Source organism: Salvelinus fontinalis, chromosome 9 (genome assembly GCF_029448725.1).
Source record: "Salvelinus fontinalis isolate EN_2023a chromosome 9, ASM2944872v1, whole genome shotgun sequence".
Taxonomy (NCBI): domain Eukaryota; kingdom Metazoa; phylum Chordata; class Actinopteri; order Salmoniformes; family Salmonidae; genus Salvelinus; species Salvelinus fontinalis.
In genome coordinates this window covers 39,911,821-39,926,139 of record NC_074673.1, presented here as the reverse complement: position 1 = coordinate 39,926,139, position 14,319 = coordinate 39,911,821, and the positions used below count along the sequence as shown (strand labels likewise).

The 14,319-nt window shown below is 43.7% G+C and overlaps 1 protein-coding gene across 2 annotated transcripts in view; it reads left to right on the top strand.

The window, feature by feature from the left end:
- The first annotated feature begins 973 nt into the window (after nucleotides 1-973).
- Nucleotides 974-14,319, top strand: part of LOC129862566 (zinc finger CCCH domain-containing protein 18-like) — a 35,750-nt gene continuing 22,404 nt past the window's right edge. For both annotated transcript variants that reach the window (XM_055934344.1, XM_055934343.1), the window contains exons 1-9: nucleotides 974-1,145; nucleotides 9,505-10,415; nucleotides 11,409-11,493; nucleotides 11,990-12,141; nucleotides 12,243-12,338; nucleotides 12,590-12,747; nucleotides 12,863-12,892; nucleotides 13,182-13,299; nucleotides 13,511-13,797. In XM_055934344.1, the coding sequence (XP_055790319.1) occupies nucleotides 9,519-10,415; nucleotides 11,409-11,493; nucleotides 11,990-12,141; nucleotides 12,243-12,338; nucleotides 12,590-12,747; nucleotides 12,863-12,892; nucleotides 13,182-13,299; nucleotides 13,511-13,797 (1,823 nt within the window). In that variant the 5' untranslated portion in view covers nucleotides 974-1,145; nucleotides 9,505-9,518. The remainder of the gene's footprint in view (nucleotides 1,146-9,504; nucleotides 10,416-11,408; nucleotides 11,494-11,989; nucleotides 12,142-12,242; nucleotides 12,339-12,589; nucleotides 12,748-12,862; nucleotides 12,893-13,181; nucleotides 13,300-13,510; nucleotides 13,798-14,319) is intronic.

Here is a 14,319-nt window from a genome sequence, read left to right as displayed (position 1 = left end):
CATTTAGCACATTATATGGGGAGGGGCCAGCTGTATCATCTGCATATAAATGGATAAGAGAGCTTCCTACTGCCTGAGCTATGTTGTGATGTAAATTGAGAAGAGAGTGGGGCCTAGGATTGAGCCTTGGGGTACTCACCTGGTGACAGGCGATGTCATTATCAAAATAGCCTCCAACACTCTACTCAGCAAATTGGATGCAGTCTATCACAGTGCCATCCGTTTTGTCACCAAAGCCCCATATACTACCCACCACTGCGACCTCTATGCTCTCGTTGGCTGGCCCTCGCTTCATATTCATCAGCAAACCCACTGGCTCCAGGTCTTCTATAAGTCTTCGCTCGGTAAAGCCCCACCTTATCTCAGCTCACTGGTCACCATAGCAGCACCCACCCGTAGCACGTGCTCCAGCAGATATATATCACTGGTTACCCCCAAAGCCAAATCCTCCTTTGGCCGCCTTTCTTTCCAGTTCTCTGTGGCCAATGGCTGGAACGAACTAGAAAAACCACTGAAGCTGGAGACTAATATCTCCTTCACCAATTTTAAGCGCCAGCTGTCAGAGCAGCTTACAGATCACTGCACCTGTACATAGCCCATCCAACTACCTCATCCCCATACTGTATTTATTTATCTATCTTACATTTATTGCCTTACTTCCCTTATCCTACCTCATTTGCACACACTGTATATAGACGTTTTCTATTTTATTATTGACTGTATGTATGTTTATCCCATGTGTAACTCTGTGTTGTTGTTTGTGTCGCACTGCTTTGCTTTATCTCGGCCAGGTCGCAGTTGTAAATGAGAACTTGATCTCAACTAGCCTTAAATAAAGGTGAAATAAATAAAATTTAAATTAAAATAAATTGTGGAGTGTTTGTTGTAGTCATGTTTAATATTGAGCGCACGGTAGCGCCAAAGCACAATAACGTTGCCCGTTTATGGCTTAAGCTGACAGTGGCGTATTTTGATGACGTCACTGCAATGGCCGCTCTCACTGTATCGTGTAGGTTTTTTTTATTTCCTCCAGCATAGCAGATAAATAACCATACCATTATTTATTGTAGAGCCTCAGACAAAGAGGAAGAGAGACGGGGTTGTTCTTAACGCCGCCTGTCTTCAACGAGGTTCAGGTTGGAAAGGTGACTGAAAATATTTCAAGTTTATCTAGCTAACGTTACTGGTGTTTGTAGGGGGAGGGTTGCATTGTTAATTGAACAGACAAGCATGCTTCGATAGCAGACCAGAAAGTGGTATTTTGCGTGTATAAAGTTGCTTTTCAGTTGTATTGGTTGGTTAAATCCATGTTTAACTCATTGTGGCATCTTCTAAATACAAATCAGACGTTAGCTTCTTGTCTGGTATAGCCCTCGCAGTTTTCGGGCCTGCTTCACCCGGTAACTAGCTAACGTTAGCATTGTTGTTGTAAGCTAACGAGACATCTTTTTGTCCTACTGCGCCTCTTATTTTGCTTATCTATCTAGCTACGTCATTGTTCTACTAAAAACACCGAGTCCCCCAGTTTTAATATGAACATTGTGTTGAAGGCAGCAATGATCACCTGCTCTAGTTGAAACATAACTAGTTAACGTTCGCTAGTTAACTTACCAATAAAATGTGATTTGATTTAAAATATCAAAATGTAATCATCTCTGACAGACTTATTGACCTGCGTGAATTTGACCATTCTCGAGATATGGCGGATGCACTCGCTACATGCATGTAGCTTATTACGAACTTTGTAGCCATATGCAATCAGATAACTAGTTAAAATTCGCGCTTTGACGTCTTCCATCGAGAAATGGATAGACTCCCTATATAATTTCAATGAAGTCACATTTTCTTGGTCACATACAGTACCAGTTAAGTTGACACCTACTAATTTAAAGGGTTTTATTTTTACTACATTGTAGAACAATAGTGGACAAACTATGAAAAAACACATGGAATCATGTCGTAACCAAAAAAAGACAAATCAAAACATATTTTAGATTCTTCAAAGTAGCCACCCTCTGCCCTGACAGCTTTGCACACTCTCCACCATCTTTACCTGGAATGCTTTTCCAACTGTCTATAATGAGTTCCCACATGCTGAGCACTTGTTGGCTACTTTTCCTTCACTCTGCTGTCCAACTCATCCCAAACCATCTCAATTGGGTTGAGGTCAGGTGATTGTGGAGACCAGGTCATCAGATGCATCACTCTCCTCCTTGGTCAAATAGACCTTACACTGCCTGGGTGTGTAAAAAAAAAAAAAAAAAATGATAGTCCCACTAAGCGCAAACCAGATGGGATGATGTATCACTGCAGAATGCTGTGGTAGCCATGCTGGTTTAGTGTGCCTTGAATTCAAAATAAATCACTTACAGTGTCACCAGCAAAGCACCATCCCACCACCTCCATGCTTCACGGTGGGAACCACACATGTGGAGGTCACCCATTCGCCTGCTCTGCGTCTCACAAAGACAGTGGTTGGAACCAAAAATCTGAACTTTGGACTCATCAGACCAAAGGATAGATTTCCACTGGTCTGTTGCTTGTGTTTCTTGGCCCAAGCAAGTCTTCTTAATATTGGTGTCCTTTAGTAGTGGTTCCTTTGCTATAATTTGACCATGAAGGCCTGATTCACACAGTCTCCTGTGAACAGTGGATGTTGAAAAGTGTCTTACTTGAACTTTGTGAATCATTTATTTGGGCTGCAATTCTTGAGGCTGGTAACTCTAATGAACTTACCCTCTGCAGCAGAGGTAACTCTGGGTCTTTCTTTCCTGTGGTGGTCCTCATGAGCCAGTTCCATCATATTTCTTGATGGTTTTTGCGACTGCACTTGAAGAAACTTTAAGTTAAGAAGAAGAAACTTTCAAAGTTCTTAATTTTCGATATTGACTGACCTTCATGTGTTAAAGTAAGTATGGACTGTTGTTTCTCTTTGCTAATTTGAGCTGTTGCCATAATATGGACTTGGTCTTTAACCAAATAGGGCTCTCTTCTGTATAGCACCCCAACTGATTGGCTGAGCTGCATTAAGGAAAGACATACCACAAATTAACTTTTAACAAGGCATACCTGTTAATTGAAATGCATTCCAGGTGACTACCTCATGAAGCTTGTTGAGAGAATGCCAGGAGTGTGCAAAGCTGTCATCAAGGCAAAGGGTGGCTGCTTTGATGAATGTCAAATATAAAATAAATGTTGGTTACTACATGATTCCATATGTGTTTTTTCATAGTTTTGATGTCTTCGATATTATTCTACAATGTAGAAAATAGTTTTTAAAAAATTGAATGAGTAGCTGTGTCAACTTTTGGCTGGTACTGTATACTGAACAAAAATATAAACAAGGATTTTTCTGAGTTCATATAAGGAAATCAGTCAATGTTCTTTTATAATCTCCTCAGCCTGGTTCCTCTCTAGGTTTCTTCCAAGGTTTTGGCCTTTCTAGGGAGTTTTTCCTAGCCACTGTGCTTCTACACCTGCATTGCTTGCTATTTGGGGTTTTAGGCTGGGTTTCTGTACCGCACTTTGAGATATCAGCTGATGTAACAAGGGTTATATAAATTGATTTGAATTGAATGGAACTAAATTCATTAGGCCCTAATCTATGGATTTCACATAACTGCGGGGGCGCAGTCATGGGAGGACATAGGCACACCAACTTGGGATCTAGGCCCCGTCAATCAGATTTACTGACAGACATATGGGCCTAGCTCCAAAGTGGGTGGGCCTATGGCTGCGCCCAGTTTCATCAGCTGTCCGGGTGGTTGGTCTCAGTTGACCCCGCAGGTGAAGAAGCTGGATGTGGAGGTCCTGGGCTGGTGTGGTTACACGTGATCTGCGATTGTGAGGCCGGTTGGACGTACTGCCAAATTCTCTAAAATGATGTTGGAGGTGGCTTATGGTCGAGAAATTAACATTCTATTCTCTGGCAAAAGCTCAGGTGGACATTCCTGCAGTCAACATGACAACTGCAGATTTTATAGCGTCCTTTTATTGTCCCCAGCACAAGGTTTAATCAGCTTTTTGATATGCCACACCTGTCAGGTGGATGGATTATCTTGGAAAAGGAGAAATGCTCACTAGGTAAACACATTTGTGCACAAAATTGGAGTGAAATATGGAACATTTCTCTGATCTTTTATTTCAGCTCATGAAACATGGGAACAACACTTTACATGTTGCATTTATATTTTCTTCTCTGAATGTTTTTCAGATGTTATTGCAGGTGTTTCAAAATGCTTGTGATCCTAGCTCCAAAAGTGCAGTAATATCTAACGATACACACTAATGTAAAATAATGGAATTTAGAAGTATTAGGACGCGCAATGTCGGAGTCAGAAATATGTATATGTACAGTTGAAGTCGGAAGTTTACATACACCTTAGCCAAATACATTTAAACTCAGTTTTTCACAATTCCTGACATTAAAACATTTCCTGTCTTAGGATCACCACTTTATTGTAAGAATGTCAAATGTCAGAATAATAGTAGAGAGAATGATTTATTTCAGCTTTTATATCTTTCATCACATTCCCAGTGGGTCAGAAGTTTACATACACTCAATTAGTACTTGGTAGCATTGCCTTTAAATTGATTAAGTTGGGGGAATTTTGGCCCATTCCTCCTGACAGCTGGTGTAACCAAGTCAGGTTTGTAGGCCTCCTTGCTCGCACATGCTTTTTCAATTCTGCCCTCAAATTTTCTATAGGATTGCGGTCAGGGCTTTGTGATGGCCACTCCAATACCTTGACTTTGTTGTCCGTGAGCCAATTTTCCACAACTTTGGAAGTATGCTTGGGGTCATTGTCCATTTGTAAGACCCATTTTAGACCAAGCTTTAACTTCCTGACTGATGTCTTGAGATGTTGCTTCAATATATCCACATAATTTTCCTTCCTCATGACACCCTCTGTTTTGTGAAGTGCACCAGTCCCTTCTGCAGCAAAGCACCCCCACAACATGATGCTGCCACCCCAGTGCTTCACGGTTGGAATGGTGTTCTTCGGCTTGCAAGCCTCCCCCCTTTTCCTCCAAACATAACGATGGTGATTATGGCCAAACAGTTCTATTTTTGTTTCATCAGACCAGAGGACATTTCTCCAAAAAGTACGATCTTTGTCCCCATGTGCAGTTGCAAACCGTAGTCTGGCTTTTTATGGCGGTTTTGAGCAGTGGCTTCTTCCTTGCTTAGCGACCTTTCAGGTTATGTCGATATAGGACTCGTTTTACTGTGGATATATGTACTTTTGTACCGGTTTCCTCCAGCATCTTCACAAGGTCCTTTGTTGTTGTTCTGGGATTGATTTGCACTTTTCGCACCAAAGTACGTTCATCTCTAGGAGACCGAAAGTGTCTCCTTCCTGAGCGGTATGACGGCTGCGTGGGTCCATGGTGTTTATACTTGCGTACTATTGTTTGTACAGATGAACGTGGTACCTTCAGGCGTTTGGAAATTGCTCCCAAGGATGAACCAGAATTGTGGAAGTCTACAAACGTTTTTTTGGCTGATTTCTTTTGATTTTCCCATGGTGTCAAGCAAAGAGTCACTGAGTTTGAAGGAAGGCCTTGAAATGCATCCACAGGTACACCTCCAATTGACTCAAATGATGTCAATTAGCCTACCTAAAGCCATGACATCCTTTTCTGGGATTTTCCAAGCTGTTTAAAGGCACAGTCAACTTAGTGTATATAAACTTCTGACCCACTGGAATTGTGATACAGTGAATTATAAGTGAAATAATCTGTCTGTAAACAATTGTTGGAAAAATGACTTGTTATACACAAAATAGATATCCTAACAGACTTGCCAAAACTTTGGTTTGTTAACAAGAAATTTGTGGAGTGGTTGAAAAACGAGTTTTAATGACTCCAACATAAGTGTATGTAAACTTCCGACTTCAACTGTATGTGTGGTGGGAAGTATAGACATTATGGAGAGTATATGAATATACTATGTAGTATATCTAAAGAGTGGTATATGTACAGCAGTAGTTATACAGCGCATTCGGAATGAATTCAGACCCCTTCCCTTTTCCACATTTTGATACATTACAACCTTATTCCAAAAAGGATGACATAAATACAAATCCTCATCAATCTACACACAATACCCCACAATGACGAAGCGAAAACAGGTTATTAGAAATGTTTGCTAATTTATTTACATAAGTATTCAGATCCTTTGCTATAAGACTAGAAATTGAGCTCAGGTGCATCCTGTTTCCATTGATAATCCTTGAGATGTTTTTACAACTTGATTGGCGGCCAACTGTGGTGAATTCAATTCATTGAAAAAGAAAAGGACACCCTAGGAGCTCAGATGCAATAATTAAATAACCTAATATCCAATGTTTCGACAGACGAGCTGTTTTCATCAGGGTTTTTCAATTCATTGGACATGATTTGGAAAGGCACATACCTGTCTATATAAAGGTCCCACAGTTGACAGTGCATGTCAGAGCAAAACCAAGCCACAGGTCGAAGGAATTGTCTGTAGAGCTCCGAGACATGATTGTATTGAGGCACAGATCTGGGGAAGGGTACCAAAAAATGTCTGCAGCATTGAATGTCCCCAAGAACACACACACACACACACACAAAAAAAAAACACATTGGACTCCATCATTCTGAGATGGAAGAGGTTTAGATCCACCAAGACTCTTCCTAGAGCTGGCCGCCCACCAGGGGAGAAGGGCCTTGGTCAGGGAGGTGACCAAGAACCCGATGGTCACTCTGACAGAGCTCTAGAGTTCCTCTGTTGAGATGGGAGAACCTCCCAGAAAGACAACCATCTCTGCAGAACTCCACCAATCAGGCTTTTATGGTAGAGTGGCCAGACAGATGCCACTCTTCAGTAAACGTTACATGACAGCCCGCTTGGAGTTTGCCAAAAGGCACCTAAAGGACTCTCAGATCCTCTGGTCTTATGAAACCAAGATTCAACTCTTTAGCCTGAATTCCAAGCATCATATCTGGAGGACACCGTTTACCATCCCTACGGTGAAGCATTGTGGTGGTGGCAGCATCATGATTTGAGGATCTTTTTCAGGGACTGGGAGACTAGTCAGGATCGAGGGAAATATGAATTGAGTGAATTAAAGCTCCAGAGCGCTCAGACTGGGGCGAAGGTTCACCTTTCAACAGGACAACGACCCAAAGCGCACAGCCTAGACAATGCAGGAGTGACTTCGGGGAAAGTCTCTGGGTGGCCCAGACAGAGCCTGGACATGAACCCAATCTAACGTTTCTGAAGAGACCTGAAAATAGCTGTGCAGCAACTCTCCTCATCCAACCTGACAGAGCTTGAGAGGATCTGCAGAGAAGAATGGGAGAAACTCCCCAAATACAGGTGTGCCAAGCTTGTGTCATACCCAAGAAGACTTAATGCTGTAATCGCTGCCACAGGTGCTTCAACAAAGTACTGAGTAAAGAGTCTGAATGCTTATGTAAATGTGATATTTCAGTTTTTTTATTTGTAATAATTTTGCAAAATGTCTAAAACCCCATTTTTGCTTTGTCATTATGGGGTATTGTGTGTAGATTGATAACGGGGAAAATATTTAATCTATTTTAGAATAAGGCTGTAACGTAACAAAATGGAAAAAGTCAAGGGGTCTGAATACTTTCCGAATGCACTGTATAGGATAGGCCTTGACTAGAATACAGTACATATTTATGAAGTGGTTAAAACAGTATGTAAACATTATTAAAGTGACCAGTATTCCATTACTATGTACATAGGGCAGCCTCTAAGGTGCATGTTAGAGTAATTGGGTGCTAGCTGGCTAGTGACAGTGACTAAAGTTCAGGGCAGGGTACTGAGTGGAGGCCGGCTTGTGGTGACTATTTAACAGTCCAATGGCCTTGAGATAGAAGTTGTTTTTCAGCCTCTCGGTCCCAGCTTTGATGCACCTGTACTGGCCTTCTGCATGGTACCGAGGTAAACGGGCTGTGGCTCGGGTGGCTCATCAAGTCCTTGATGATCTTCTTGGACGTCCTGGACGTCCTGTGACACCGGGTGCTGTAGATGTCATGGAGAGCAATGTTCCCCTGGTGATGCGTTGGGCAGACCAGGTGATAAAGCCCGACAGAATGCTCTCAGTGGCGCATCTGTAAAAGTTTGATGGTTTTAGGGGCCATGCTGAATTTATTCAGCCTCCTGAGGTTGAAGAGGCGCTGTTGTTCCTTCTTTACCCTGTCTGTGTGGGTGGACCATTTCAGATTGTCAGTGACGCGTACGTCGAGGAACTTTAAGCTTTTCAATTCATCCACTTCGGCTCATCGATGTGGTTGGGGGCATGCTCCCTCTTCCGTCTCCTGAAATCCATGATCAGCTTTTGTTGACGTTGAGGAAGAGGTTATTTTCGTGGCACCACTCCGCCAGGGCCCTCACCATCTCCCTGTAGGCTGTCTCATCATCGTTGGTAATCAGGCATACCACTATTATTGTCTGCAAACTTGATGATTGAGTTGGAGGCGTGCACGGCCACGCAGTCATGGGTGAACAGGGAGTACAGGAGGGAGCTGAGCATGCACCCTTGTGGGGACCCTGTGGTGAAGATCAGCAGAGTGGAGATGTTGTTGCTTACCTTCACTTGGGGGCGGCCTGTCAGGAAGTACAGGGCCCAGTTGCACAGGGTGGGGTTGAGACCCAGGGCCTCAAGCTTGTTGATGAGTTTGTCAAGGTACTATGTTGTTGAAGGCTGAGCTGTAGTCTATGAACAGCATTCTTACATAGGTATTCCGCTTGTCCAGATGGGATAGGGCAGTGTGCAGTGTGACGATGATTGCGCCCAGTGGGTCTAGGGTGTCGTGAGGTGATATGATCCTTAACTAGCCTCTCAAAGCACGTCATGATTACAGAAGTGAGTGCTACGGGGCGATAGTCGTTTACTTCAGTTACCTTCGCTTTCTTTGGTACAGGAACAATGGTGGACATCTTAAAGCAAGTGTGGACAACAGACTGGGATAGGGATTGAATATGTCCGTAAACACTAGCCAGCTTGTCTGCGCATGCTCTGACGCGGCTATGGATGCCGTCTGAGCCGGCAGCCTTGCGAGGGTTAACACGCGTAAATGTCTTACTAATGTCGGCCACGGAGAACAAGAGCTCACAGTCCACGGGAGCGTTGGTGGCCCGTGTCGGCATCACTGTGTTTTCTTCGAAGCAGGCAAAGATGCTGTTTAGGTTGTCCGGGAGAAAGATGTTGGTGTCCGCGACGTGGCTGGTTCCCCTTCATAATCTGTGATTCTCTGGAGTCCTTGCCACAAATGTCTCGTATCTGAGCCGTTGAATTGCAACTCAACCATACGAAGGGCATGACTGTTTGTACTCAACCATTTTCCCAGTCACCTTGCTTTGGTTAAATGCGGTGGTTCACGCTTTCAGTTTATTTTGGCAGTTATCTGTATATTGCCTAGAGACATTGTCTTTGTGTATTAAACCAAATGTATCTATTTTAATAACAAGACAGTTCTATAAGTAAATACTTACTTCTGTTTTAGTGGATCATTCTCCAATGGACACCCCCGAGAGCCCCACCCAGTCTCCTGAAAGCCCCAACCAATCACCCCAATCCCCAGAGGAAGAGAGGGGCATTTCTGACAGCGAGTTCCTGGCATCCCCCGAGGAGGAGGAGGACAGGCTGCTCTCTGACAGTGAGCTGCTGAATGAAGACAATGGTGGTTTAGATGAAGAGGGTGGTGAAGTTGGGGACTCTGAGCTGGATGATGATGAAGATGGGGGGGTGGTTCAGGAGCGTATCTCTGACCCAGAGGATGATGAGGCTGATGGGGAAGGTGGAAGGGATAGGCATACTATTCTAGAACAGGAGCAGGAGGAGTCAGTGGGGATGGTGATGATGGGACAGGAGCGACAGGAAAGCCAATCAGATGAGGAGGACCGGATCAGCCAAACTCCTAAGTCCCCTGATTCTGAGCCAGAGCAGGAGAGGTCATCCCCCTTAGCTGAGGAGATGTCCAGACATGAGAAGGAAGATGAGAGTGGGGAACCGTCTGTGAAGCTGGCAGTGGAGACAGCAGAAGTAGATGATGAAGAGGAGGAAGAGAGACTGAGGAGGAGGAGGGTGGTGGTGAATCAGATGAAGGAGGAGTTGTCATCTGTGTCCAGGGAGCTTGATGAGCATGAGCTGGACTACGATGAGGAGGTTCCTGAGGAGCCCAATGTTCTACCGCCTGAAGAAGATGACGAGGTGGAGAAAGGACCCAGAGAAGGGGATGAGAAAGAGGACAAGAGCGTCAAAAAGAAAGAGAAGATACCAATCCTTCCTCCATCCCCGAAAGACGGTCCATCTAAGAAGCCTGAAGAGTCCAGGGCTCAGGACAGAGGAAGGAGAGATTCCTTTCGTGACAAAAAGGACGAGGATGATGGAGAGATTGATGAGGGAGAAATAGATGTAAGTAATGTGATTTATATATATTCTTTTCAATCTGCATTATACTTTTAATCAAGAGACTGATTTCTTTGAGTATGCAGGGCAACTCACACTGAGATAAGTGAGGGAAGCAAAACAGGAGAACAGATCAAGTACAGAACTGCAAAGTCAGAACTGGGGCTGTTGCAGTGACCATATTACCGTCACACGAACAGGCATGTGTATTGACCGCAGTCAAATTCACTTAAAAGAGGATTCCAGCTTTCTACTGCAACTAGATTCATTTCTCAGCTGCTAATATTAAGCACATTGCTCCTCTGTAAACCAGAGTAGCGTAACCCGGAACGATGAAAAAAGGAACTGCATGTAAACGCAGCCTCCATTCGCTATTCGAGTGCATAAGGATAACGTCTTTTTTCCCTTGCCCCAGTTCTGCACATTTGATAATGGCCCATTTTAAATCAAAACTAATTCCACATATTATTAAAGACAAGATTATATTGAGAATTATCTGATGGGTGAAAATATGATCACTTGATGAGAGAACAGCGATCGCAGCCTGAGGCAAGGAACAGAGCACAAGCTTTTTTTGTGACTTTCTCAAATCATCAATATACTTGCATCATGCAGCCCTTATATGTTTTGATTTCTAAGACATTCTAAGGTTTGTATTATTCACAGCTAAAGTTGCAAAAAATGATGGACTTTATAAAGGGTAGACTTTCCAAAGGCGCCCATCAACGGCTTGTATGTGTGAAGGCCTGAAGATGCTGAACGTGTTATGTTAAAGGTAAATTACAGTGAGACCAGCAGTCATTTGCATGACAGTTACCATCTGACAAAATTTAACGACCGCCACAGCCCGAGTCAAAACCATGTGACAATACAAATAACCTGCCCTGCAATACAAATTGCACCCTGTCCCACTGACCTAGGGTTCCAGCAGTGTCATAAGGTTACTTCACGGATGCACATGGGTAAGTGGGTTGATATTTAGCTGTTCCATTTGTGCAGGATGATGACCTGGAGGAGGGAGAGGTGAAGGACCCCATGGACAGGAAGGTCAGACCCAGGCCCGTCTGCAGGTTCTTCATGAAAGGTACCTCAACGTACTCTCCTGTGCACCACTCGTGTGTACAACACCTGTCTTTTGACGAAACTACACTGTGCAAACATTGCGTGTGCAACTTGAGCATTCCATTCTACACCAGAGACGTATCATGAAGGTAAAACCGAAGGTAAAAACGTGAACCACTTGATCAGCAACACAAGCCTTGCGTTTTGTTTCTTCGCTGATGTTCTGCTTCTGTGGCCTGGCCTGTGTAGCGTTTCTCTTCAATGTAATGGTCCTTTTGAAGCAGTGATATTGAAGACACTTGTTTCAGACAGCAGGGGGAAGCATTGTACTTCATAACTTAAATGAAGATAATGTGGTAATGGAATATTATTAGGAGCCAAGCCACATACAGCGATGATGGATGTCAATTTACAACCAAACGCAATTTACTTAAGTATTTGAATTCAATGAAAATATGCTTTTTCTAATTCCCATGTATCTGTTTTCAAAATGATACAGCTCTGTTTTTCTTTTCCAGGTAACTGCACATGGAGTATGAATTGTAGGTTCATCCATCCAGGGGTCAACGACAAGGGCAACTACTCTCTCATCTCCAAGCCAGACCCCTTCTCTCCCAACGGGGCACCACCTGGAGCACCCCACCCTCTCATTCCTGGAAGCAACCCCTGGGTATGCACCACCTCTGGCCCGCAGTATGTGGACGTGAAGAGTGTGTGTGTGTTTCTGCATTGGGTAAATGTATTGTGTTTACATCTGTTTCCCTGTCTCAGGGTGGACCTGCTGTTGAGGAGCTCCCTCCACCCCCTCCTCCAGTGGAGCCTCCTGTGGAGAGTGCCTGGGAGAGGGGTCTGAGACATGCCAAAGAGGTATACCACCCTCTCAGCTCTTACAAGCATATATGTACTCCTCTTCTGTACAGGTCATTTTTTCAGCACCAGCTGATTTTGAGTATGTTGACTTTTTAATTGACATGTTTTCTGAGAGGGTTCCCCTGCTACATTTGGCTCGTGAAGCATCTTTATAATGATAAGTGTACATGTGTGTTGGGGTTGTTCAGTCAACAGGTTATGGTGAAATCCCAGACTTTCCTCGTGTAAAAACTGCCCTATTCCTCTAGGTGTTGAAAAAAGCTACCATACGCAAAGAGCAGGAACCAGACTTTGAGGAGAAGCGCTTTAACGTGACCATTGGAGAGGATGAGAGAGACTTTGACAAGGAAAATGATTTCTTTAGGGAACGCAGCTACCGCATCACCAGAGAAATCAGAGACCCAGGGTAAGCTCAGGAGCTATGGTTCAAAAGAAAATATCTTGCCATAGTGGATGTTTTTAAGAACTGTTTTAGACTACGTCTCTGTTTAAACCGTTTTTGGCCTTTTCTTCCCCCGTAGTGACTTGGAGTTCAGAGACCCAGTCTATCCGTAAGTACAATGTAGGGGAGGTAGTAACATCGTCTTTTCATGCATCTCTTATCTCTACGTTTCCCTGCTTGATGATCAGCTCCTGCTCTGCTGTGAGAAAACAGCTGGTCAGTTATAATGATCAGCCCACTCCACTAGGCCTTATGATTCATTTGTCAATACATGTCTAATTATGGGTTTGTTCAAATATACAAATAAAATTAACCCTAAATTATATAGATGGTGTATATAGCTGCACAGCTATTTATCTCTATTGTACGATTTGTCCTTGTTTGTGATGTCATTTCAGTAACGACCCTTATGCTGATCCATATTATGACTATGAGATGGAGGCCTTCTGGAGAGGGGGACAGTATGAGAACTTCAGAGTGCAGTACACAGAGACCCCTCTGCCCTATCACTACAGTGTAAGTAAACTCAGAGAGACATCCACCACCCTAGGACTACACAACTTTAAACACAAATGCACAATCGATATTAACTTTGTCGAATTTGCATTTTACTTGTAAGCCTTTTGGTTAAAGAGATTCTTGAATGCGCCGTTAAAGCGTAAAGCAGGTTGAGCCTTGCTGGAGGTCTATGGCAGTGTGTTTACAAACCCACCTGTATGAATGTTAGGAGCGTGAACGTGAGCGGGACCCGCGAGAGCGCCATCGTGACCGTGAGCGGGACCACCGTGAGCGAGAACGCCGGCAGAGAGAACGTGAAAGGGAAAGAGAGAGGGAGCGAGAGAAGGAGAGAATGCGCAGAAAGGAGGAGTGGGAGCGGGATCGCATGAAGCGTGATGAGAAGGAGAGGCCCGTCAGGGAGCGGCCTCCACGTGAACCTCGGGAGAAGAAGGAGGGGGAGGACAAGCACCCTAAAGGTCCCCCCATGTCCCCCACCGATACTAACATGCCCCCCAAGTGAGTAGCATGTCCTTTATTACCGGTATCATGTCCTCTAGACCAGGGTTTCCCAAACTCTAATTTATCATAACTATTACAGATAACAACTCCTAATTACTGAATTGCCCCATATATGATATACATACATACATACAGTTGAAGTCTGAAGTTTACATTCACTTGGGTTGGAGTCATTAAAACTTGTTTTTCAACCACTCCACACATTTCTTGTTAACAAACTATAGTTTTGGCAAGTCGGTTAGGACATCTACTTTGTGCAGGACACAAGTAATTTTCCCAACAATTGTTTACAGACAGATTATTTAACTTATAATTCACTGTATCACAAATCCAGTGGGTCAGAAGTTTACATACACTAAGTTGACTGTGCCTTTAAACAGCTTGGAAATTTCCAGAAAATTATGCCATGGCTTTAGAAGCTTCTGATAGGCTACTTGACATCATTTGTGTCAATTGGAGGTGTACCTGTGGATGTATTTCAAGGCCTTCCTTCAAACTCAGTGCCTCTTTGCTTGATGT